Source organism: Motacilla alba, chromosome 5 (genome assembly GCF_015832195.1).
Source record: "Motacilla alba alba isolate MOTALB_02 chromosome 5, Motacilla_alba_V1.0_pri, whole genome shotgun sequence".
In the NCBI taxonomy this organism is placed as follows: domain Eukaryota; kingdom Metazoa; phylum Chordata; class Aves; order Passeriformes; family Motacillidae; genus Motacilla; species Motacilla alba.
In genome coordinates, this window is record NC_052020.1 from 28,829,433 (window position 1) to 28,856,044 (window position 26,612).

The 26,612-nt window shown below is 46.5% G+C and overlaps 1 protein-coding gene across 5 annotated transcripts in view; it reads left to right on the forward strand.

The window, feature by feature from the left end:
- The first annotated feature begins 852 nt into the window (after nt 1–852).
- ACTN1 (actinin alpha 1) overlaps nt 853–26,612 on the forward strand; it is an 86,869-nt gene continuing 61,109 nt past the window's right edge. For 4 of the 5 annotated variants that reach the window (XM_038137213.1, XM_038137209.1, XM_038137210.1 and 1 more), the window contains exon 1: nt 853–1,094. In XM_038137213.1, coding sequence (XP_037993141.1) covers nt 990–1,094 — 105 coding nt within the window. In that variant the 5' untranslated portion in view covers nt 853–989. The remainder of the gene's footprint in view (nt 1,095–26,612) is intronic. The other variant, XM_038137211.1, reaches the window with a different exon arrangement.

The following is a 26,612-nucleotide window of genomic DNA, read 5'->3' on the forward strand; positions in this document are numbered from 1 at the left end:
ACTGCGGGGCTGTCCCTGAGCACTCACGTCGGGGCCGGCAGGATGGGCGCCAGCTGTGCCACACGAAAACATCCTCACAGTGCCAGGATTTGATGGACTGAAGTTGTATCAGGGAAAGTTTAGGTTGGATATCAAGAAAAGGTTCTTCACCCAGAAGGTGATTGGGCACTGGAACAGGCTCCCCAGGCTCACAGCACTAAATGTGACAGAGCTCAGGCAGCGTTTGGGCAATGCTCTCAGGCACAGGGTGTGACTCTTGGGGTGTCCCGTGTGGGGCCAGGAGCTCGACTCGATGATCCCTGTGGGTCTCTTCCAACTCAAAGAGTATTTTGTGATTCTGTGACAAAATGCCACCCGGATCCGCCAGTGAGGACACCCCAGTACAGACTCCCGCGCTCCATCCAGCTGCGGAGCCCTCGAAAGAGAAATGCTCCCGCAGCAGCGCGGAGCTTCGCGGAGCTGCCCGGCCCGGCCCGGCCCGGCCCGGCCCGGCCCGGCCCGGCCCGGCCCGGCCCGGCCCGGCACGGCACGGCACGGCACGGCACGGCACGGCACGGCACGGCACGGCACGGCACGGCACGGCACGGCACGGCACGGCACGGCACGGCACGGCACGGCACGGCGCACCCGCCCGCGGCCTCCGCCCCACGCCGGGCGGGTGCCGGGCAGGGCCGAGAGTAGGGCGGGGCTGCCGCAAAGCGCCTATCACGACACAAAGATCTTGTGACGGACGTCCATGATGACCAATGAAACAGGAGCTTACCGTCGTGGGCAGGGGCGCGGCCGCGCGAATAGTGGCCAATGAGAGGCGCGGAGGCGGGAGGTGGGCGGGGCGTCCCGCCCCCGCGGCGCTGCGCGCGGCCGAGGCAGAGAGGAGGGAGCGGGCGCCGCCGCCGCGCGCTCGGGCTGAGCGGCCGCGGGGCCGGGACGGACACAGCGGGCAGCGGCAGCGGCGGGACGCGACGCGACGGGCAGCAGCGGCCGCAGCCATGGATCACTACGACCCGCAGCAGACCAACGACTACATGCAGCCGGAGGAGGACTGGGACCGGGACCTGCTCCTCGACCCAGCCTGGGAGAAGCAGCAGAGGAAGGTGGGCGCGCACCCCCGTCCTCTCTCCTGGCGTACATCCCGTGGGGCTGCCGGGACCCGGCCCCGCCGCTCTCTCCACCGCTGCGGCGGGGCCGGTGCGCGCCCGGCCGGGGCTGGCGCTGCGCTGCGCGGCGTGGCGGGGCGAGGCGGCGGGGACGCGGGGGCGGGCGGGCAGGTGATGGCGGGGCGGGGAGGGAGGTGCCGCGGCCGGTCCCCCCGCAGCAGCAAACGTCGGCCGGGTCACGGGCTCCCGGCCCGCAGGTGCGCCCGGGCGGGGCCAGGACGCCGGCGGGCGGTGGCGGGGCCCCCCCGCATCCCCCCCGCACCCCCGCCGCCGCCCGTGCCCCGGCCCCGCCGGCCGGCGGCGGGACAGTAACTGGCTGGTGGTTTGAATGGTGTGGTTTAGGGCAGGGCTTGCGCGGAGCTCATGTCCAAAAATGGTAACATTCGGCCCCTTTTTAAACCGAAAGGGTGGCGGTGGGGAGGGGAGCTCAGGAGGAGCTCCAGCCTCGCCGCTAGCTAGTTATATTTTTTTTCCCCTCCTCATTTAAACCAAAAGCATCCTGTATTAGATCACTCAGGAATCCTAATCCCCGAAACATTTCCGTTTTAGTCACTCGATGAGACAACAGTAAAGCAGAATTTGGAACAGCACTGATGCTGGCATGGCAGAGGCACTTTGGGGTGCAGCAGGCTCCCACTGGCTTCACAGCCAGTCACTGGCTTGTGTTTTAGATCGTGCCTTGCTCTCCCCTTGCTGTGAGCAGGCAGGAGAATCCCAGACCTTCCATGAGAGGGGGGATGATAGTGCTTTTTTAGCACAAATGATATATCAGCGTATATAATGTAGCCTGAGGTGTGGGGCTTTCTGTAGAAAGCTGGGAACAGTTGGGAAGGAGAGCACAGAGAGAATAGTGAGAAAATTATTATTTTTCTTTAACCCTTTTCCTATTCCCCTCCTCCACTTCCAGATCAAAGGTTTTCAGGTTTTCCTCTTCAGAGCTGTGTGAAATGGTGCCACTGAGAAGTTTTTCCCCTGGAGTCTGATGAGTTAATTGAAGGTGATAGCTATAGAGCTGCTGTCAGTGGTTTCCTTGCTCAGGGACTTGACTGTTGAGAGTAGACAGCATGAGAACTAAAGTATACGAACAAGGGCATTTACTGAAGAAAGAATTGATGGTGAGGTTATATTTCGGCAAAGGAAAAGCAAGAAATGCAGTCTTGGTCTGGGCTGTGAGTGGTGGATGGCTCATTGGAAGTCAGAGCTCTGTTCCTTTGAGGAGGGAAGTTTCTTCCTTTTCAAAAGATCTGCCTGGCTGCGATCTCTGTTTCCAGTCCTATGTCTGTATCTGGCCAATATATCTAGAAAGAGCTAGGGAGGCCCAGAGCAAGATCACCAGCCTTGCTGACGGGCTGTGAAGGGGAATGATTGTTACGCTGTAGGAGTTTTTTTTTGCCTTTTATGGTGCCGGGTGAGGTAAAATATTTTATATGTAGGGGGACACTGAGTTGGTTTTCAGAAGCAGGAGTGGAACCTTTGGTCTCAAAATCCTTAAACCCAAGGTTGTACATGCTGTAAATGTCATGTTCTTTTAGTATTACCTCCTTCCAGGAGATTTTAAGTCCTCTTGGTCCTATCACAAGAGGGTGACAGAGAGCTGTTCTGTTAACGTGGGTTACTTGTGCAGAGGGAAGAAGCCAAGAGGGAGTTTTAAGTAATGGAAGTTAACTTCTTGTACTGGTCAGCAGCTACCAATTGAATTTGATGTGATGGGAGTCACTCTCCAGCTTGCTGGACTGGAGGACTCTATATAGTTAAATGTCTGTCACTGGTGGTGGGATCACTTTATTGTTTCTCTTTCTGCTGATGAACAGCTGAAGCTGTTCCTTTCTGCAGTGGGTACAAGCTCAAAGTTTTATGGTGACCCCCCTCCACCCCCCATAGTTAGGAGGATCAGGTCTGGGAGTGATGGCTCTTCCCAGTTGCAGCCCATCAGGCTAATATCCCCTCAGAAGGATTGGTAATTGGACCCCAGCCGGGGCAGGCTGGGCATATATTGAGGGATTTTGGGGGTCTGAATGTGATCAAAAGCCCTGTTGGGGTCTTGGGACTTGCTTCCTTCAGATGTAAGAAGGTAACAGTATCTACCAAGCAAAAAGTGTGGTGTAGTAAAACTGTCACTCCTTCTTACCTGTGAAATGAAATCACTGCAGTAATTAAGGTTGAATGTTCAGTACAGAACATGTTAGTTAATAGCTTACTGAGAGTAATAGGCGAGATTGATGCCTACCAAATATTCCTGTAGATCATTTTCACAGAATCACACGGAATCACAGGATCACAAGGTTGGAAGAGACCTTCAAGATCATCGAGTCCAACCTGTTCCCTGACACCTCAACTAAACCATGGCACCGAGTGCCACATCCAGTCTTTTTTTAAACACATCCAGGGATGGTGACTCCACCACCTCCCCAGGCAGGCCTTTCCAGTACTTTATCACTCTTTCCACGAAAAGCTTTTTCCTAATATCTAACCTATTTCAGGCTCAGTCTTTTCTTGTTGACTCATGTATTTTAGGTTTTTCTTCACCTAAGTCTGATTTAAGTGCTATTGAATTATCATCATTATTATTATTTATAACATTGAGGCCAGCTGCTGAGGCAGACTTGAAACTTTGCTTCTGGGGCCCTCTCTGAGAGCAAGGACAGCATGTCTGAAGTGGTGGCATGGCCAGTAATGCAGCGAGCAAATGTCTATGCAAGAAGAGTCTGTGTCTTGCCAGCTGTTTCCAACCCAGCCCTTGGTGTCCTGGCTCAGTAAGGCTCCGTAGGCTGTGGATAGCTGTGCCACATTGCTGTCCTGCCAGGTTTTGTGCAGCTGGGACTCATTGAGACTTGGGAAGCGAGCAGTCTAGTGATGTTACTCAAATGTGAATTAAGTCCAGCTCCCCTTCTCCTGGATGCACAGGCTCAGCAGAACTCACAGCAGACATCAAAAGTGGGAAGATTACTGAATTTTAGTAATGTCTTCTACAGGAGACATTACTAAAATTATAAGGACAAGTTTGTTGAGCTTTTGGGAGCTGATTTGCAGTTTTCCTACCTGTGCTGAGGCGGATATTAAAACTTTGCTGTCTGGAATGGTGCTTTGAAATGGGTAAATAGGCAAACTGCAGAATGAATTTCGTATCTGGATGGTGAAAGTTTGCCTCTTGAATATCATACAGAGGAGAAGCACTGTTTTCACACCTGCCTACCTGCCCCTTCCTGGGAAGCTGCTGTTTTACAGTGTAGGGATAAAGTGACAGTTCCTGGGAGGAAAGCAGCTTTCCACGTGAAGCCATTTTTTCATTCTATCAGAAGTGACTCTCTAAGAGGTTTTAAAGAGTTCATCACAGCATTGCTATTCTTAAGCAGAAAAAAAAATAGTGCAGAACAAATTCAGCTACTTTTCACCTGATACAAGCCTCTGCACAATCTTTTGTGCAGGAGCAGGGGTCTGTTCTGGGGATTAAAATACTTTCTCCTTTGAACGACATCTCAGTAGTTTGAACTGTTGAACTCATCTCAGCAGTTTCTTGTAACAGCCTTCTTTTTCCTCTGCCGTCTCTTCTTTCCTGTCTGGAGTCAAGCCTCAAAGTAGCACGAGCTAAGGCATAACAAGATTGATCCTGCAGTTTCGCAGATTTGCAAAGCAAAACTTGCTGAAAGCCATTGCAATGGACTCACCTAGCTGTCAAGGTTGCTTAGTAAGAAGTACATCTGTGGGTGTTTAGTGGCCAAGAGATTGTCACTTGTGCCTGCAAGGACATTTCTTCCTCCTGATGACAAGTTACCAGCTGCAGCATTCAAACTTTTGCTGGTGGATTTGGTGTGAGGGACTAGGTGGGCCAGGTAGTGTTCAGCATGCCTGGCTCATCTTCACAGATGAGGTGAAGGGTGATGGTGAGAAGGACCATCTCCAGCCACTGTCTCCTTAGTGTCAGGAATAACACTGGGGGTGAAGCTGGGTTTGTTGGGGGTGCTGGTATGGGTCAGCCTTCAGGTCCTGCATATAGCAGGCTCTCATGTGGGCCATTCTCTTTTAGTGAGCTTGTTACTCAAAGTACAGCTCCTTCAGGTTTATTTTGAAATCTTGCCTGAAGCAACTTGTCTCAACTGTAGAGCTGGCAGGGAAACTTTAAATGCCAAATTGCTTTTTGACCTGACAACTGCTTTCTTAGGAGTAGGAAGCAGTGTTCATTTGCAGTGTGTATAAGATAGCCATATGCAACTTTAATGCTCTAAGGGATGATAATAATGCTTGTCTTTAATAAAAAAATCAAACTCATGAAATTTATGTACCATGTGCCTTATCCACTCTTGCTCTGCCCTGCCCTGTTGGCGTCTCTGACAATGTGGCAGTAAATGATATCTCTGGCTTAGAGAACTGGACTGGTCAGATTTATGGTGCTGCCGAAGCAGTGATAGCACATACTTTGGTGGCACCTTTTCTGTGCCAAAGAAGTGCTTACTAAGTACAGTTGTTCATGAACTTACAGAAATTGCCTGTTAGAAACTCAAGTCTTCTTAAACCTCTCTCACTACTCTGTGCCATGCACTGCATGTAAAGATACACATATATACAAGGGTTAAAAAAAAAAAAAGGCAGGCATCTCATGGCCCTACTATGTCTGCATCCTGCAGGCCTTTTTGCTCTTATGATTTGAATTTTGCTGTTCTAATCGCCTCTCTGAGGTGGGGTTGTAATGATAGAAAGTTGCTAGTGATAGAAAGTACCCATTAAATAGGGCCATCATGGAAACACCCCACCTCCAAGCCTGCTGGTAAGCATGCTCCGATCAGGTGGTATGAGTGTGACTATTATCTCTGACAAAATGTAAAAGCCACAATCATAGTTTCCTTTTCACTTAGGATGAGTGTCCTCTTGTCCAGATAGGGTCTATTTTGAGAAAGGTATCTAAACTTCCAGAAAGCTACAGTTATGGTAGCTGCTGTGGACCCACAAAAAGGTGTGATACCACTCCTAAACTGAAGTTTGCTGAAATTTCTTTCAGTGCCATCGTAGATTCAGCCATGAGGTAAATAAATGTGCATTGTTGAGAATGCACTGCACTGGGTTGCTTTGCTCCTGCTGTGACCCTGCATAGTAGCCTGTGTGGGCTGTAGCAAGGGATGGTCCTTGCAGTGTGGGTGTGCTGCAGGGAAGGTGGTCCTGATGCACCTGAGTATCCTACGTGCTTTATTTCACGCTGACCAGTATTGATACTGAGGCAGAATGGTCAAATTTGTAAGGATGCTTGCTCAGCTGCTCTTTTGCAGGCAGGCAATATAGGTCACCAGATATCTCCTATCTTTCAGATCAAGCTTTTGTTGTTTAACATAGGTATTTTGTTGCCAGATACTTGCTTTTCAAAACATTTAGCTCAGAAGTTGCTGTATGGAACTCTGGAAATATCTAGCTTTGTAGATAAGTTATTTGTCCTTGAGTGTGGGAGCTGCCTCATACTTTCTGTGATCAGGTTTTGTCAGGATGTGCGTGTTTGGATTTTTTTAACCAGAACATTATTATTCATTGTAACTTCATGGTGGATGATGAATGAGGTGTGCGTATTTTGCTGTGTCTTACCCTCCTGTTCAGAATCCTGTGTGAGGGGGCAGTCTAAGGAGAAAGCCGGCATGGGTTAGGATGGAGACTGCAGATTCTTTCAGGATCAGTTTATGAGACCATGGTACTCATCAATCTGTACACTGAACTTATCCTTCCAGCCCTCTAGGGAAGGGTGAAACACCTCAAAGGCATCCAGCTACCAGCCCAGTGATGTAAAGTGTGTCTGTCTGGGGAATTTCTTGCTGACTGCTTCAGGCAGCCAGTTTAAATTCTTGTGCATGTGATTTAGTAATGACATTTTTTCAGTGCATTGAGTGCAAAGGCTAGAGAGGATAACATTGTTTTCTGCCCTGACCGCTTGCAGTGCTTGTAGCTTGGGGCATGTGGCATGCTACTTAGGGCATCCTTAAGAAGAAGCTGTTTGGAAACCAGTTTTATTGTGGGTTGGGCAAGAACTTGTCCCCTCTTGTCCCCTTGGAAGCACATGCTTTTGTATGAGATGGTGTTGTACGTATAGTTCAGGTATAACTGGGTGGTAATAGAGAACTTGGGACATTAAACCTGTTGGGTAAAAGTGTTCATGTACACTGGAATTACACTTTTAGAAACTGTATGTTACAGTAGCGACCCAGTGAATGTTCTTCCTAGCCCTGAGGTCCCAGCTGCTCCTGCTGTAGGCACTTCACTCTTTTCATGTGTGCCGTGTGAGAGGTGCAGCTCTCATGCACTGTCAGGTGCAGGAGGAGCAGGGTTCATTTGGCCTCCCCAGCCATTTTGTGAGCCTGTGTGCTTTTCTGTGGCTACTCACTGAAATCCACTGAAAACATTGACCTGGAGTTCTTAAGGTTGGCACAAACGGCAGTGACAGAGATGGTGAGAACTTTCACGGTTTTGCTGGTGAAGGACTGAGAGTATTTTCCATCTGGCTATGGATTATCACTGTTGTGCCTGACACTTAGGCTGTTCTCTGGGGTGCACTTATGCTATTGGAGAATGGCTGTGCTCTTTCTGACAATGAGGTGCAGAAAGCAGTCAGTGTAGAAAAGAGGCTGGAGAACTGTCTGGGGAAGCATTGGGAAGCTGCAAAAATATGACATACAATGGACTGGTCTCACTTGAATGTGTTGAGTCAGCCTCAGGGGCTTGCTGGATGGATTGCTGTGATTTTTAGAGGTATTTTAGAGGTGCAGTCTGAGAAATGGTGTTTGAAGAAGATGGAAGACTGTGCAAGACTTGCTCTTATTCTGTTTGAGAATGTAGAACTGATTTCTTGCCATGTGTGACTGTTGGAAGCATGATGGTTATCATAAGGAATGTGCTTAGCATGACTTCTACAAATCTTCTATAGCAATGTAAAAACCTGTTTGCTCATCAAAGCAATATGTGAACTGTGCCTGAAGGGGAAAAAAGCAGGTATAATATGCTTGACAACTGCCAGGGTGGGAAAAATATAACGTCAGCAAGAAAGATAGTCACCTTTTCTTTGTAGAGGCATAGGATTTGCTCTGACTCCGGGGTTCTGGGGCTGAAGCATTGTTACTCAGAGATTGAATGTGGGGATGAGTTGGTAAAGAGTGGTGGGATAGACTTGTCAGCAGCAGTACTGTCTGTCTGGTCATGCCAGAAAAGCCTTCTATTGAAGTCTGTGGAACCACCCACCAGTTCTTTTTGGCCTCGGTGCCTGAGACTGACGTACAGGTTCCCAGTAGTCACTCAGATCACTGAGACAGAACTGGGGACTTTTTGGGCCAATCAAAAAAATGCTTAGGTGAACAAAGGCACTAGCATTAATATGATTAATTAAAAAATTAATTAAGAATAAGTTTAATTAAATTGCTTCCAGTTCCCTTCCTGCCATTGCCTTCCCTGCTCTCATTCCCCTACTGTATGAGAGCAGAACTTGGTCATAGGATGTGGTGTGGCCTGGTGCCAGTTTAACCTTTTGGCTCCCTATTAGGCAGTAATACAGAACCATTTTTTCCCCATGCTGGCTTACTGTGTCTTTGCCATTCGGCTGGCAATGAGTGTATCTTACTGGTAAGGGCTGGGTCTGGCCTTTGAAAGCCGACTCTCATATGTATTGCAGCTTGCTGTCTTCATGCTTTTACCTGCCATTGTCCTCTCTTACACTGCTTCCAAATCCACAGCTGCTTTGAAGCACTACAACATGAATGAGACTGCAGAGACCTTCTCAACCCTCAGTGATCTGAAACAGCTCCCATTGGCAGGGCTGGGGAATGCACGCATAAACAGAGGGGATTTTGGTCTTTCATCCAGATAAGTCTTTGACTTGTCATTCTATCTGTGTAGACTGGCAATGTGTTCAACCCTGTGGTGTGAGAAATGACAGCCAACCTGTCATTTTTCTATGGTATTAGAGCCAAGATGGGAAGTGTTGGCAAGTGGAAAGACCGTGTCTTGGTCTTGTTCCACATCTACACTCACTACAGTGAACACCACTAATGTGTGTCTCTGTATCACCTGTCTGTCAGTCACATTGGAGTGGTTTCAAGTAGGTCTCTGAATACCTGCAATCCAGGGCTACTGGGAGCACCAGTGTGGATAGTTCATAGGCAGGTGAGGCTGCAGGGCAGACTTCTTAAGCAGCAACTTTTTCCACATCCTCCTAGATAACTTACGTGGTCAGTGGGAAGGAAGGGATGATTTGATGGGTCAGCTGATTGCTTGTCAGTGAACCCGCCTTGGCAGTGACTGTGCACTGCTGCAGTGTGGGGCCTGCCCTTCAGAATAGCACGGGTGGGCTCTGCTCATGTGTCCTATGCATGGCCCTTGCTTTTCAGAGGGACCCTTGTGAAATCTTGTATGTGGCATAGTGTGAATGGGCAGCTGGTTTGCTCTGCTCCTTCTATGAACACAGTGGTGGATGGCTGGAGAAATTTCACACAGAATACTGATGTTTCCTTTTATAATGCTGAGGATGATCCTCATGTCCTACAGAGGTGCTGAACCAAGGCAAATTGGCAGTAGAGGCAGGACTTCTGCTTTCCATGTCCTTTGGATCAGGCAGCCAGGGCACTTGATACTCCTCACTCATATGATGCTAAGCATTTGAACTTCACTGCTGCTGTAAATGGAAGTTGTGCTGTTACATTTTCCCTGCAGGAGCTAGCCCGTAAAAGCCTCTGAGAGATGTGACAGAGTGAGAGAACCATGTATGGTCTCTGCATCCCAGCTGAGTGCTCTTTTCTTCATCATGGAAAATGATGTGTACATCCTAGAGCCCTGTTTCCTGGCCAGATTCCTTGGCTCTACAGCAGCCAAGTTTATCTTGCTACCAAAGTACTTACTTACCTGTAATCCCCCTCACTCACTTTATTTAAATCTGCCCTTCAGTACATGGCAAGTTAGTTCTGCTACTTAAATGTTTTATCCTCAAGAAAACTGTAAAAAGTGACTCCATGATTGAAAAAAAAAGCAAGCTAGTTTCTTAACTGCTAAACAGTGCCAAAAAAGGAGGCTGTTTAAAGCTGTTTAGACGGTATCTGTGCCAGGCTAGCCTCTGCCTTCCCTCTAGCCCTGCTTGCAGTATTGGTGTACAAGAGGAGCATCTTCAGAAGAAACGTTGGTCTTGGCCCCACCTGGTTCTGCACACAAAGCCAGAGACTCTGTGCTTCATCAGAGCTTGCTCATCAGGCACCCCTTGGGAGTGGCCCTTGCAGGCGGCTGTGCCTGCAGAGAAGGCTGGCTGGGTGCAATGCTGTAGTACAGTCATGAACACCGCTGTTTCAGGCTGTTTCAAAATGGTCAGCATGTGGAAACTTGCTGTTTCCCAAGGGTTTTGTTGGGCCGTTGGGGAACTCTGGCCAGAGATGAGACTATTTCCAGCTGTGGTGAGCCAAGTGTGAACTCACTCTGGGCAAGATGCCCAGATCTACTGGTTTTCTCTTGCCAGAAATCCTCACCCTCCAGCCAGCGATACCAAGCTCAGTTTCTGCCAGTCCTCAGCTGAAGACCTCTGAAGGGAAAAGAGAACAAGGAAACCAAGCAGAACGAGATACTTGAGGGGAGGCAAGGGGAATAACTGAAGAGCTTGTGCAGGGGCTACAATAGTGGTGTGTTACCACCAAGGGCTGGCTGTTGTGGGTGAGGGCTAGCAAGAGGTGTAGAGACCTGCATTTCCTAGGGCGAGTAGAGATGTTAAAGTGCCTGGTGGTGGTGCAGGGGATTGGCTTTTTCTTGGTTAGGCAGAGCTACCTGACCCACAGTGCCATGGCATACTGCTGGCTGGCAGCACCATCAGGATAGTCACCTGTGAATGAGTACTGTTGCCTTTATTGTAGTTTCGACACACTGGGGATTTCTTCTGTAAAATAGGATCTTGCTTTTGTATTTTGTGGAAGGTGCCTTTCAAGGTGGGGAGGCTGTGTATCTGGTAATCTTGTCTGCCTCATATATCTGGGAATCTTCTTGCCTTTCTCAGAAAAGGGAGGGCCACAAAAAACTTCATCTTCCAGAGCTGGTAGCCCCCCTTGTTGCAGTATGTCCTTTGGGATAGGATTTCTTGCAGGGATCCATTAGTCCAGTTGCTTTTCTGCAGACTGCTCTGTAGTCAGACTCTGGGAAAGAACGAGGAGGTGTATGTGTCAGGTGTGGAGGGAGCCTCCCTGCCCATTACTTGTATGGATTTCTGGTCCTCCCAATGCTGGCAACAATTGCTAGTGGAAGGAAATTTCTGTTCTTTTTGGCGAGTGCCTTTGGCTTTTGGTAGTGTGAGTGGTAGCCTTTAGCTGTTTGGTTCAAGCTAGCAAGTCTCTCTTAAGACATTCTAAAAGGCCTGTATTCATCACTTGCATGATGAAATGAAGCATCTCAGGCATGATACCGTGTAATGTAACGTGCGCACACCTGCCTGCATCGTGTCTTTCGGGTCCAGTCATGGAGAGGTGTTGGAGCACATGGGGTCAGCACATTAACAGAACACCTGTTCCTGCAAACACACCTCCTCCAGCACTGATAATTTTCATGTGCCAACATATCATTTAGTGACACATGACACAGCTCCTTGCTGTTGCAGCTTGTTGCAAATAGTCTGACCTAGCCACTACTAACAGCTTCCTACAGGGTGGACTGCTGAAATCTGTTTCTATCCCAAACCCAAAGGAGTATTTCTCTCCCCCTCCTATAGTGGCTTGTTTCTTTAAAGCTGTTAACTGGCCATAATCCAATCATTACTACTGTAATTAGTGAACTGCTTACAGTAATTAAGGCACTTGAAGCAGAATATCCTCTGATTGCAGTGCTTGGAACAACTTCTGCCTACAGTCCTGTGTGAGGTAGTTGCTGCTGATGGCTCAGAGGGGTGCAGGGGACACAGGGCAAGCCTGGCACTGCTGCCACTGCCGCTTGTGCCAAACTCCGGCGAGTGCCATGTGGCCTTTCCATGGCAGGGGGATGCCTCAGAGCCCCATGGCTGTGAGCTGCTGTGCCTAGTTTAGGGTGGTGTTGTCAAAAAGGAGCCTTCTTTTTGCAAGTTGTGGCAGAAGATGGTAGTGTTGGGTGGAACTCTCAGGGCAGCAGGTAGCATTGAAGGTGTGATGTGTTAGTACTTAACGTTTGGTTTATACAGGGTAGAAAATCACTGTCACAGCAGGCTCAGTGTCTTCTTGCTGTCAGGGTACCCTCTTGTCCCAATGTGCAGTGCCTTTGCTCTCCCTCTACCTGCCAAAGCGCTCAGTTCACGGGCAAGGCCAATGCTTTAGCTTCTGGCCCGGCAAATTCATTCCTGCAGGGTTTCCAGGCAAACACATCCCTTGCTGCTTCCTTCAGCCACTTCTCCTCTTGGGAGCAATGAGACAACTTTCCTGAGGGCTTCACCTGCTCTCCCTTTATAACCTGACAGGAGGGCAGTGTCAGCATGCTTGTCTCTGGCCTTCGTTACCTTTCTTCATGCTTACCTTCTGAGATGAAGCCTGTTGTAACTTGAGCTCTTCCTTCTTGAGGAGGAGGAAGGCCATGGTGAGGATCAAGTGTGGGCAGCTTTTGAAATGGAGGGCCCTGCTGGATGAGGAGCAGTGAGGGTGGGTGACTACATGCAAGGACAGCAAGCAAAAGCTGTGCACTGGTAAAATACCTCGTCCAGCTGGCAGGCATGCTGTACTCAGCAGCTGAGGAGGGTATTTGTTGGCAATATTTGGCCTGTGATGGAGTCAGAAAAATTAAAAATCTTTCTGGCCTAAGGAGGAGGTTTTATTAAAAAAAAAAAAAACAACACCACCAGCAAAACCCAAACCAAACAAACGTGATTACTACTGCCACTCTCAAACCCCCCCCCAAAATAATGCAAAATGCATCCACCCAAAACCCACTCCCATTGCAGGGTTTTCATTTTGCTCTGGAGAAATTAATAAATTAAAAGCCTGCAGTCTCCAGGCTTTATTCCTGTGTGGTGCTGGGCAGTAGAGGCAGGTCTGCGCCATGGCTCCTGGCATGTCAAATGGAGAAAAAGAACTTCTGATGAGAATGCATTTCTTCCATGTGCTCTGGATTTAGCCTAGGACAGAAGATATGTTCTTACCCCTCTGGACCCTGTGCACGTTGTCAGCCTCCAGTGCTGCTGTCCTATACTTAACTTGTCCTAGATCTGTATGAAAGGTTGAAAATGTACTTGTTGCCATAGAGCAGTGGTCAATAAGGTGGGGGGAAGTCCTGGAGTGCCAGTGGCCAGGGATGTGCCAAGATCTCTGCCTGCTGGCCTGAGCAGAGTCTGCCTGTTGCCTTGCACTCTGCCTGTGCAGCTCCTTGCATCTTCCTGCACTCTCTCATGGGGCTTGTAGCTGCAGGATAACTGGGGAAAGGGACCATGTTTCTGCTGTGTTTGTACACATGCCTGCACCACAGAACTCTGATCTGTGAGTGTGGTTCCCAGATGATGCAAGGCGACAAGCACTGAAAAGATGGTAACTGATTTTAGATTTACATTCGTTTTTGTTGCTTTTATGCGTTACTTTAAGACCACTTGTGCTGATTTCAGTACATCCTGTTTGTGATGCTTGGGTGTAATGCACTTGATTCAAAGAAATTATTTTCAATTCCATGTTCTTCTGCACTACCACCATGTGTTTGACTTGGTTTTAGGTGTTGATGCAGCCACTGTCAGCACACCCTGATTAAGTGCTCCCAAGTGTCTCTTCCGGGCCAAGCCTAGTGACGGGCCTCTTCAAAGGGGTTCTTCTGTATTTCTGTGATGTTTAGCTTCGGATATTTGCTTTCACTACATCGCTACAAATTGACAATTATGTATCCCTTTCTTCACATTTTCAACTCTTCTAGCATAGTACAGCACTATTTAGTAGTGTGTTTCTGCTGTGGGTGTAACCAGAGAATAAAATCACAGCGTAGTATTTTTTGTTAAATTTTGCTTTGAGTTTAAAGCGATCTTATAGTACTCCATGATATCTTTTTCTACCTGTATATCCCTATCCCAAATTCTATCTCCTCCTCTTCTTCCTTTCTTTTCTTCCCTCACCTTCGTTAACAGGCGCTGGGAAGGGAATTCCCATCTTATTCTGCCATTGTGTTCAGTGATCTCACGTGCTTTGGATTGAAGATTGCTGTTCTGCTTAGGTGAGTTGCTGGCTTTCGTGGTCTGATACGTTAACAAAATGATGTGCTGCTGGAGAGAGCTTTTGAAACTTTTTGTTAGTAAGATTTTAATAATTACCTTTATCTCTTTCATCTAGAGACTATTTTGGTGGTGTTGCTGTCCTTCAGAGGTTATTTGGAAGCCTCAACACTGGGAGTGGGCTCCAGCAGCCCCTGAGCAAGCATTGCTCTGCTTCTGAGTGGGGCAGCAGCAGGGTGGCTTGAGGTAGAGGAGTGTTTGTACTGGGCACAGTCAGGCTGTGGGAATTGAGGGTGTGTATTCAGGGTGCACAGCCCATCCAAAGGAGCAGCTCTCTAGGCAAAGAGCAAAGTTCTTCATCAGTTCTGTACACAGTACACAAGTACACAGTAAGAGGTGTCCTTTGGGTAAGTGTGCCTCTGGGAATGAATATTGTACTCATGCTATCATGAAGAGTGAGACATCTGCAGAGCTCACTTGGGTTTCTGTTCCACTCTGACCTTCCTGTGTGATGGATTGGTAGGTCATCTTCTCCTATGACCTCTTCTCATGTGAACCCTTAACACGGTTTTTTTAAGGATGCTTATTTGTCATGAAGCTGCAGTGCCCAGAACAACCACCACCCTTCCAGTCTTAGTAGAAGAGAATAAAATACAAATATTAACTAGACATGCTTGTTTCTATCGAGCTAACTGGGATCTAATTTACCCATTTGTTGCTTGCTTTGCTTTCCCAAGAAGATATTAGTGGTCAAAATATTTCACATACGTATATTCAGGATAATGCACTCCAGAGCTCTTAATGTACTTTATAGTGCTTATCTGCTTTTTTGGCTTGTAAACGTTGCTACTTCTGCAGCCTTACAAAAGGGGTGAATAAATGTATACTGTAATTGCTGTCTGTAAAGTGAATTCTAGAGAATTTGCCAGAGGGTGACATAAAGTATATTCAAATTTACAGTTCCTGACGATTCCAAATACCTGCCAAAATCGTGTTTCACACCTAATTTATTTAACTTTGGCTTATGCGAGTGCTGAATGTTCTCCCTTCCTCCATGTACTTGGGACAAGACTAACTCCAGATGCAGTTTCAGAGTCTTTAGTCCAGTCGGACTGTGCTTGTCTGTCACTTTTTCTCAGTTGGATGCATCAGTACCTGAATGTGCTATGGAAAACTGAGCTTTCAGCCAGATCAGAGTTGATCACTGTTGAGCCTAAGGTAAAGAGAACGAGGTAGCAGGGTGGGGGAAGTGAAGGGTAAGTGCAGAGTGGGAGTGCCCACTTAAATGGTGGCTTGTCAATAAAGTGGTCAATGTCAGCCATGAAACCAATCCCTTTGGAGCTGCAGCAAATGGAGAGGGCACCCGGCTCCTGGCAGCCAAAGGAGCTAGAGGTCTGTGCTTTATTCCAGGCTTCTGAATACCTTTTGCTATGTTTGAAAGCAAAGCAATGCTTTCCCACTTTATTTAAGCCCTGCCCAAATTCTTTGAATTTTTGCAGCTTGGTCCAGGTGATAGTTCTAGTTTGCATGTGAAAAGAATGAAGTGTCTGCCAACTCTCCATAGGTAGGAATGCAGCTTAAAATTTGCCCACCTCTAGCCATGCAAATATCTGAGATTGAGGAAGGGTTTTGAAGTAGGGAATGGAAATCTGCCTGACACAAGTAAGTCCTGTTGGAAGCAGTGAGACTGTGCTTACTGCTTGCCAGAGTAAGTGGGCTGAACTAGCCATAGCTGCCTGAGAAATAGCTGTTTGTTCCCTGCCTTGCAAGGCACAGCCTCTACATTGCTCCCACATTTACTACTTGTGGACATGAACTGTGAGCAAAATCTTAATTGGTGTTAAAATTAATTTACCAAAACAATAAGAGGAAGAAGAGTTAAACTTAGATAGCTCTCTGCAGTGAAGGAGCAGCAGGAGAATGGGAAAGAGCTGGAAAGAGTCTAAGAAAAAAACAATTTGGACTGTTTTTCATGTGGAAATAAATACTGACACATCTGTGTTCTGAACATCACATTGCCTGATTCCCCAAGCATTGGCCCTGGACTGGGATTTGGCATCTGTCTCACTTTCAAGTCCAGTGCAGTCTCCTGCCTTCTGGGAGTGAGTGCTTGATGACTGGTCAAAGAACTGCTGCACAGCAGCTGCTGAGCTGGGAAAGAAGCTGCTGCTGTTGCCTGTACAGAAACATTAACTGCCTCCTGTTAGGCCCTGCAGAGATTGCCAGAGCTCAGTGCAGCTCTCATGAACCCAGTTGCTGAAGCTTTGAGGCAACAAAGCTGCCGAGCAAGTGCAGTCTTCCAGCCCTCCAAGACTGAAAGCTCCAAACCTGAAGACTTTGCTATGCTCCTTTGCAGAATACCAGACTTCTTCCATGAACAGGTACCAGTAGTCTGATCCTCTGTGTTTAAAGAGGGGCCAGACTGCTGTAGGGAGCTTGGGGAACACAGGGGTATACTATGGGTTGGCCCCTCATGCCTGGGAGCTGGTGTTTCCCTCTTGGGTTAATACAACAGGACTGGTTGCTGCTACAGCGGGAATTCCCTGTCAGCATGGAGATGCTTTGCTGCAGTGGCTCCACTGATGGGTGCCTGGCTCTTTATCCTGTATCCAATCCATAGGGCTCTCATCTGATCTGCTTTTGCTACCCTGTCGCTGTTCATATGAACATCTATTGTTCTGCTAGCTGTTGCTTCAAATGTGGTTCAAAGTCAGCAGCATGAGCATGTCAGGGCTCTGTTCTGTATTTTTCCTGGGTAGACCTCAGCCTACAGCAGTCCTAAATGCAAAGAAACCACACAGAGAGCAGGAGACAGGCCCTAAATTATCAGGGTTGGGTTCTTAAGCATCACGAAATCAGGGAAAAAAATTGCTAGAGTAGCCTGCTAAGCAGTGCAAGTGGCTTAGCAGTTTTGGCAGCTGAGAAGGGAAGAAATAAATTCTAATTCACTTAACAATACCTTACCTGTGTGCAAAAATGAGCTGGCTGGCTCATGGCATGGGAGGCTGTCTAATGTGGAAATGACTAACTTCCTCTGGCAGTACCAGTATGCTGCATAGGATGTAGGAGGTAGGATGTGAGGAGGTCCTGGGCCACTAATAAGTGTAGCTAGGCTTGTTAAGTATCAAGTTAAATTTAATCTGTGAAAACTCTACTTTCTGAGTTGGATTGTCTGATTTCTGCAGGAAGAAAATATTTCCCTTACAAGCACAATGCTGTGTGGCCATCTGACTGCATAGAGGAAGTAAGAGTCTTGCAAAGGTTAGGTCCTGTGTGCCTTGATAATAGCATATGTGATCCCATGGAAGGGAAGAGAATCCCGCGGGAGCAGAGGACTGAAATTCTTTAGTTACTGTTTTCTAGCCTACTGGTTCATGTCACTTACTCTTCCCAGCCTGTGCTGGGTACTGGTGCAGGGCTGTGTGGCCATGACTGGGTGACATAACTGCGTGGTGTGGCAGCAGCTGGAGCGGGAGCGCTGCCCTGTGCCGCATGCTTGTGTCGCAGCCGTGGTGTCCCTGGGTGATGGCCAGTACCTGCTGTAGCGTGTAACAATCGCATGATTGCTTGCTGAGGAAAGGCTTGGGACAACTGTACCCTTGCCTTTCAAGCCCACCCGCAGCTTATTCAGCTTGTTGGGACTGGGATTATTTCTTCCTGGCCCACAGACAAGACCAGCTTGAGCCTCTCACTGTGGCATCTGAATTACCCTTTTTCCTGTGAAGCTGCACATAGTATTGCCCAGCCATATGCTGGGGTCAGAGCAGGGGAGATCACCAAACATCAGATGTCCAGGGGACTGATTATAGTCGAAATTGCACACATCCTTCTGCAACCTTCTGTTGTGTGGGTGTGGTTCTTCAGATGAGACAGCGGCAAGCACCAAGCTGAGGACAAAAGGCTGGCAGGTTTGTGGAGACAGTTTTGCTGTTCCCACCGCAGCTTTGTGCTGACGTGCAGCTGCCAGCAGGAAGAGGGTGAAGCCCGCATATCACATGGCGTGATTCTGTTTACTACATATTTCTCACAATCGGGACTGGCACCCAAATCCAGATGATTAGCACTTAACCGAAGACCCTGAAACAATGTGTGTCATGTTTGTATTCCTCTGAAGCTATGCAGTCTGCTGTCATTTCTCTTGCAGAGACATGATTCTCCCTGCAGCCTTCAAAGGGAGCTATGGGGAGAGCAGAAGATGAACAGTTTTATGACGAAGACTGGGTTGGACCGAACTACATTCATCTTAGTCTAAGCTTGAAGCCAGGGGAATTTTGCCAGAAATTGACTTACACCATAACAACCTAATCTCTACCAAAGGAGGTTCTTGCCTTACCCTGGTCTGAAATTAGAGCACCGGCTCGACAGCGACAGTCAGGGAAATGACACTGTGCCCCTTGGCTGAGGGGTTTGGATGGGCATTGTTCAGTGCCGAGTACAACCTGTGGTGGTGGAGATCTAAGTATAAAATTCATGTTAGTTTTTGAGGTGAGGTTTTGGATAAGAATAAAGGTGTAATTTCGCAGCACAGTCTATACTTTATTCTTGCTATCAGCATGGGCATTACTGTAGCAAACTTGAATGGGGCCCAAAGTAGGTTGTGATTTACCTTTCCATTACTCCTTCTGCACAAGGCAGTTCTCTCTGTCTTTTTCTCCCTCCTAACAAACTCATCTCTGCCCATACACAGCACGTGACTTTTCCCTTCTCTAGTGTGGTAGCAAGTCATTTGTCCTCCTTAGAGCTTCAACACTTGGCAGCAACCTGCATTGCAGCCGTTTCTGAAGACAGATTGCAGAAGTCTGTTTTTTCCCTTGCTTCTAAAGGTCTTTTTCCATCCCCCTTCTTTCTGTCTTATCTGAAAAGTCATATCATCATCCATGGATAAAATTTACACAAAGTAAGCGTGGGAGAGGAAGGATGAAGAGGTGTACCTTTTCCCCACTTCCCTGTGATGAATCCAGTGCTAATGGAAAAAGGATTTCTCTTCACCATCCTGTTTGTTACCTGTTTGTCTACCTGCTTAGGAAACTCTTGGGCTCAAGAGAATTAGGAGAGGTTTTCTGATCTAAGCGTAGGCTTGAAATAAACCTGTCCATATGTCTTCTAGTAGGGTCAGAAGGACCCTCACTTTTTTTTTCTCAACCTCAGTGACTCTTTACTACTTTGTACTTCAGGAGGAAAGGAGGTGAATTCCTGCTTTCTGTTCTGTTGAGTGCTGGATGTGGCTGCTAATGTATGGTACAGTTTCTTAGCCATGGATATTAAAAATATAGCACATTGAGTCTATCTTGAATTGTCTTTTGTATTTTAGTCTTACACTTAACTGCACTATTGTAAGAGAGAGCTACTTTATCTTCCAGAAATACTGTCAAATTCCTCTAATTAGAAGATTTGTGGTAGATGTCTTAGGGTGCTAGCAAGATATCTATTTTCAGTAGATATTGACAGACCTTGTATGGACATTTCTGAAATATAATATTTAGGTTTTCTGAAACAAGTGGCAGTAAATGTTCCTTGACTGTTTGTACCGAGGTAATTTGACTTCCACATGGTAACTTACACTGCTGTGTGTTATCTGTGTGTACCTTGCCTTGCTCAGAAAATTCTTTGAGAAAACAGACAGCAAACATAATGGCAGTGATCAGGACTGCACGTGAACTGCATGTCCTCCATTTGAGTTACCTATTTCTTGTCAGTGGTTTGAACCAGACTGAACAGCCATGCATTTTTTTATGTGTAACCATTAGGACAGTCATCAAGTGTCAGATGTGATACTAAGCTGAACTGCAAATGTTTTGCTTAGCAACTGTTGCAAAGGAAAATTGTCAGGCAACAGCAAAATTAGGAATGGCGAATATGGAAGGCATTCTTTGTGAGAGATGAGCTGTACTCTGACGTGTTATCTGTGACTAAGTGATTTGGCATTTTTTTACACAAACATGTAAGAATATGAGCATTTACGAACAGGCATCAAAGCAAGTTCAGTCTAATCCCCTAGGTCTGCCAATGCTCTTGCTAGTCTGGCTTGCTGTGTATAGTAGATATTTGCATGCAGTTTACCAATAAAGGGCAGCAGGGTTGAAGAGCTTGACATGGTGGTAACTTCTACTACCAATCCTCGGGCAGCATTGAAGAATTTGAGTGGCCATCCAACCATAATAACTGAAGGAATCTGGTTGGCTTAGTCATTTTTCATCATGAAACCATGTTTTTTCCCCTAAAATAGATGATTTACCTGAGAGGACCATGACCAATACTGTATTTGAGATTTCCCTTCTGTGGATTATGCCAAGGTTGATGGTGATGTAAGCACGAGTGTGAATGAGGTACTGGTGTGTCCGCTCTTAAATACAGAGCAAGTCAGGGCAAAATGGAAAGTGACCCTGTATGGTGTCTGCAGAAGTCCTTGTTCAGTAGTACTGGCTGTGGAGCCAGAGGGTAGATCTGCATGTCATGTGTAGGTGTGCACATATTATAGAGAACACTGTGTTTAGTCTCTATGAAGGGGGGCTAATCCAGCGGTCTTTGGGCATAAAGTCTGAAATAAGAAATCGGTACTAAGCTAAACCGCTGCTTTAAGCATTTATGTGAAGCGGTGTCTGTGTTCACGTCTCCTGCCCTTACTGCTGTAATCCTAACAAGAGGCTGACTAAGGAGAGGCATATGAGTAGCAGTTGGGTATCGGAATACAAATACTGTCAGCGTTAGAGCACTTTCATTAGGTGTTACTTATTCATGGGAGAAATGATTAAAGACAAAAGAAACCTACCTTGAACTGGCACATGTGGATCTCAGAGTGTGCAGGAGCCTTTCTACTGGGTTATATGTGAGAGGGTGCTTGGCACATGTCTTACAGACTAGTTTTTACTTGATTATTAAATTCTATGCAAAAAAAAAAAAAATTAAAAAGTTATGTAAGGAAGAGTCAAGATACATCTTAGTAGTAGTCTGCCCAGACTGCTTGCCCTGTCTTGAAGTAGAAGTTTTGTTTTTCCCAGTATCCTGCTGTTGCGGTGAGGCTTTACAGCATTTCCATTGCCTTTACAGGCCAGGGCTCAGTTGGAACCAGAGCATGCTCTCCTCAGTACCTGCATTTTCCTCCTTGCCTGTCTCAAATGTGTATCATGTGGCAGGGGGAATTGCTGTTTTTCTTGGGTGACAGCACAGCTCAAGCAGGAGCTCTCCAATATGAGAGCTTCCGTGTTTGAACCAGGCCATGGAGGAAACTGTTCTCAGGAAGGTGTTATCTTTTTCTGAAATTTGCTTCCTACCTGAGGTCTGGATATTTCTGCAAGTCCTGTCCCTTCTGATGGAAGGATACCAGAGGTGATGTGGAGAGAGGACCCATCACTGTGATGGGTCTCAGCAGATTTAATATGAGCGCTGGTGTGCCACTTGCTGTGCTTTGGGCTTGCAGTTATGTCATTCTGTCTGCCCCATGTGGTTTTGTGTCCTTTTATCAGGAATACTCTTTGTTGCAAGCTTACAAATAAAGGCAGAGTCCCTGCTGCCTCATCCTACTCTCAAATGAAATGTCTTGTGTAAATAATTTGCCTTTCCCTGAGCAGAGATCTCATGTTTATCCTTCACATCAGTAGTGGGAGCATCTCTAACCTGATTCCCTGCTGTACCTGTGGAGTTTCTTTCAGTCATTGTAGTAAGGGGTCTGTGTTGCTCTGTCACAGAAGTAGTGCTGTAGCTGATCCCTCCTGTGTCTCCTTCATCACCATGCATATGAGCATAGTGTGAAACAGGCCCTGGGGTTTCTCCCAAGCTGCTGGAGGAGGCAGGTGTTGCTGGCAGACACTGGAGAAGCCTGTGCTGTTGTTGCTGACTCTCTTTTCCTTGCAATTAATAAAAAAGACTGTTCTAAAAAAAATGCTACTTGGATGCACCTGCTTTTCCAAAGGCTGTGCAGCTGGTTGAAAGCAAATGGTGTCTAACAAGTGAATGTGGGTGTGTAAGCAGGCACCCTGTCGCTTCCAGGGCCTTTACAGTGCAGGCAAGAGGGTTGGTTTAAATCAGATATAAGAGAGAAGGTTTTTACAATAAAGGTGATAAAACACTGGAACAGGTTGCTCAGAGATGTGTTGGATAGAAACATTCACCTGGAAACATTTAAAGTCAGATTGGATGGGCCTCTGAGCAACCTGGTGTAGCTGAGGGTGTCCCTTCTTAGTGCAGGGAGGGTGGACTGGATTAAAGGTCCATTGCAACCGGAGCTATTCTGTGATTCTGTGCATCACAGAAAACAAGGTGTGCCTGTTGTCCTAGGTAAAAGTAGTGGTTGCAGCTACCCATTTGCAAGTATAAAGCAGCAGGCATCCTTGTACTTTGTTCTTCTTGACTGCAAGCCAGACTGCAAATGGCTTCCTGTGGTCAGGAGTCACATCTGAGAGTTTCAAAGGCAGCATATGCCGGCTGGGGACCTTGCAGCTAAAAGAGCATGCATTTCAGATGAGATCAGAGCTTACTAGAAAGGAAGAAAAAAGTCTGAGGAGGAGTATGAGTTAAGAGATACGATTGCATGCATACTTAGTCTCGGCAAATAATGTGTTGTGATGATTCACACTGGTTTTGATGCCCTGTTTTGTGGGGGATGCTGAAGCACTACTTTTTGAAGCAGTCTGGTTCTGATATCAACCCAAAATTTGTATCTTTCTAAGACTATTTCAGAACTTGCAATACACAAGGTAAAAAAGCACCCCAGCCTTTGAATGGTTTCACTTTTGTGTATGAGAGAAGGGCACCTCTCCATGCTGCCCTCGGAGCTGCTATTGTCACTGGTGGTTAATATGCAACCATAATGTCTACAGAGAGTCTAGGTTTCCACAATTATTTCTGTCCCTTGACAATGTCTTTTTCCAGGAGGGGCAGGAAAGGAGAGATTTCCTTTGTATTGCCTTAAAAGAGCTAAACAAACTAACTGTAAGCCACAGAATATTGATCTGGCCTTCACTTAAGTCAAACATTACATAAATATATGGAACAATTGCTGCATAATTTTATCTTCCTCTTTCCTACTGAACTGTAAAACAGAAGTACATTGAACATCTCAGATGATTTAAGGAGTTTGCTTACAAAAATGTTTTGTTCCTGCTGTTGTGCAGGTTTAGTACCTTACTGTGCTCTGCATTCAGGTTCAGCATGAGCAGAGTGCTCTTACTGTGATGTCCATAATTCTTGCTCATGCTGTTCTTTCCTCACCTGTACTTGCAGTTTCACATGTTGGGTTTGTTAAGGGGATGAGTTTGTGGCTCTTCCCTGTTTGGTCCCAGTTTATTTTGAATTAATTTAGGATTCAGTAAGATATTTGTGTAGTTCCAGTTCAGCTGAATCCTTGGGGAATTATCACCCGTGACTTTTGTTGTCATTGTTACTCACCTGTTTTTGATTAAATCTAGTTCTTCACAGCTAGGATTTATAAACCAAAATATGTTTACACCTTACTGATAATCTTCTTTTTCTCTGTCACTGGTAATTACATCAGGTGATATTTGCACTTGTTTGAGATTTTGTGTAACCCCCTACTTAGTTCTCTGCCCAAAGGAGACTGGCCACTTTATGCTTTCATTTTCCATCCTTTAGCTGGTTTATATTCCATAAGAGCTGTTTCCCTGTGAAAAGTCAATTATGTCGATGGGGAAAAGAAGTCAAAAGTTGGGCAACAAAGAGGAAAGGTGCAAGCTGCATCTCGTTTCTAGAGGTGTGGCATGTAATGAGCCAAATAGGTTTGTTCCTTACCTGGACACCAGCACACTGGGGCAGTGTAGGGAGCCAGAATTCATTAGTACTGCTGCTATCAAGGAATAAATAAGTTAATGTTTGACTTTGAGGATGAGGCATTACTTTTCAAGAAGAGCTGAAACCAATCAGAAATTGAACACAACAGTATGTAGGAAACTGTGCACTGGCATTATTTTGCATCTTTCAAGAATGGCATGTTGTCTGCTTAGTTACTAGTGATTTGTGTGAGTTACCAAGGACAGCTGATGTTTAGAGGCGGTCAGTGGCTAAGGCAGGTTCCTGGGAAAAAAGCCCTACTGATAACCAAAGCAGCTGTGGGTTTTGATAGCCCGGCAAAGGGAAGAGGAGCCAGGTCCACAGCTCTCATGATGCTTCAACTTGATTCCATTTTAATGATTAGCCATGATCACTTCAAAAGCCTTCACTAGGAAGGCGGTGCTGGCTTCATGCCTGTGGCAGGTGCAGTCACTTAAGCTCTGCAGTGGTAGTGGGCACATTGGAGTGTCATGGGGGTAGTGCAGATGGAGCCCATTGTCTGCAGGGGCACTGCTCTTTGGGTGTTGTCCTCCCCTGCCTCTGAGACAGGCATGAGACACTATGTTCTGAAGCAAGGGATTGCCAGTCCTTTGCCTTGGAGGCAAGGCCTGTGGTTGGATAAGTATCACTTTGGTCACCTGGCTAGAAGGCTGGTGGATTGCCCTTGGATTGTCCTTGGCACTGTAGTTAAACTATCTTCTTGGTGCGGCTTCTTGGTGTTCATTGGGTCTGGCACAGCTTTTGAAAGCAAGTGCAAAACACTTTGTCTAAGTGGGAATTACGCTCCTGCATTGATTCTACCACATCACTCTTCAGAAGATAAAGACCTGAAGTACAGTTTATATCAAGGAGGAGGAAGCTTTTTAAGGGCCATGATTTCACCTGCAAGTTTCCATTTGTTCTCAGGTGAAAGGGTAGAGAAGCTGTGAGGGTTTCTGGCCCAGTGGTTGGAAAGTTAGGTCTCAGCTTTCAAGATCTTCTGAAGAACACGCGTTTTTCAGGGTGGTCAAAGCGCACTGGGGGTTATTGAGTTCTTTGTTAAATTCAAGCAAGTGGGGTAGAGATGAAGAGTAGCATACAGGCCCTTTAAGAATAAATTGGCAAAAGAAGAGCTCAGTATTTAAATATAGTGCAGACGAAGAGGGAAAAAATTCCCTACAGCATCTGGTTTGTATTACTGCTCTCTGCCTCAGTAGAGAGGGTGTGTTTACACTGAAGCTCTCTGGTGCAAAATGAGGGGGGTGCTCAAACTGTTTGTTTCTGGGGATCTCTGATCTGAGGATATGCCTTGCAGCCATCTCCATGTCCTCCCTCTGGCCTCTTTAACTAATCCCGTCTCGACTGTTGAGCAGAGCAGAGGGGTGCCCTGTTGGGGGGTAGAGGTGTCTGAGCACAGCACTCCAGCTTTTAGAGTTCTCTAACACTGCTTCTTATTGTGGCTTCTTCCCATTCTGCTCAGCCTCGAAATGGAAGCAAATATAGAAACCGTATAAGTTTGGGCAGACATATTACCGGTGGCTATGTACAAAGACTAGAACTGCTGATGTGTCTGTGTTCCAGCTGTTTTAATGCTTTGAACAGAGCTGGGCACTTTGGGTTTTTCTAAATGCAAGTTTGAAGCTCAGTGTGGGAGGTGGAAAGAGCAGAAGGATGGCTGGGTTTTAGTTGTGGTGGAATTTCTATTTTGTGTGTATGTGTTTTGTTTATTAAAGTGCTTTGTGGTTTTTGAGCAGTTTCAGCAGAGCCCAGTGCCAAAAGGAAACCTGAACTAGTAGCAGTAGTGGAGTGAGCTGCTCATCAGAACCTAGCACAGCTTTACAGAGACCTGTGGATGCAACCTGTGCAAATGCTCACCTCCACCTGTAGCTTGCACATCCTGCAGTATCTCCCTAAGCACTGACTGCACCTGTGGTCATGAATGCTGTAAATTACAGCTGGACTCACAGTGAGCTCCTGTGCTCTGTTTGACAGGGAGGTTAAAAAATTAATTGGATTTACATATCACCTGATAATATATCTCGCCTTGCAGGATTTCACTCTTTCATGGCTAAAATACAAATTTTTTTAGGTGGAAAAATCATTCCTTGCTCACAGAGCTAGAGATCATTTCAGTGTCTGCTCTTTGAAACTTTTGAGAATAAATGCCATATGCTTCCAGGAAAAAGGAAGAGAAATGGAAAATTCTATATTTATGTTCATGTATAGTAAAGATTTTTCATATGGTCATTTTCTCCAGCTGCTGCTGGACCAAAGCCTGTTGCCACCACTTCCAGACTGAGATTAACACTTGTATCACAACCCTCTTCACTCAGCTATTTTTGCAATTTCTCTCATGCAATAAAACACAAAACTAGAGCTCCCATCTCCCCTTTTTCCTCCTCCTATTCCAGAATGAGTCAGTAACAGTTATCATCTTGCAATTTTCATCACCTCTTCTCTTTAAACAGTAGCAGAGGCAAATAATAATTAATCTTTGCCTGACCCTATTCAAATTGGTCACCTCAACTATTCATCATCCATCTCCCTACAGGTGAATTGAAATT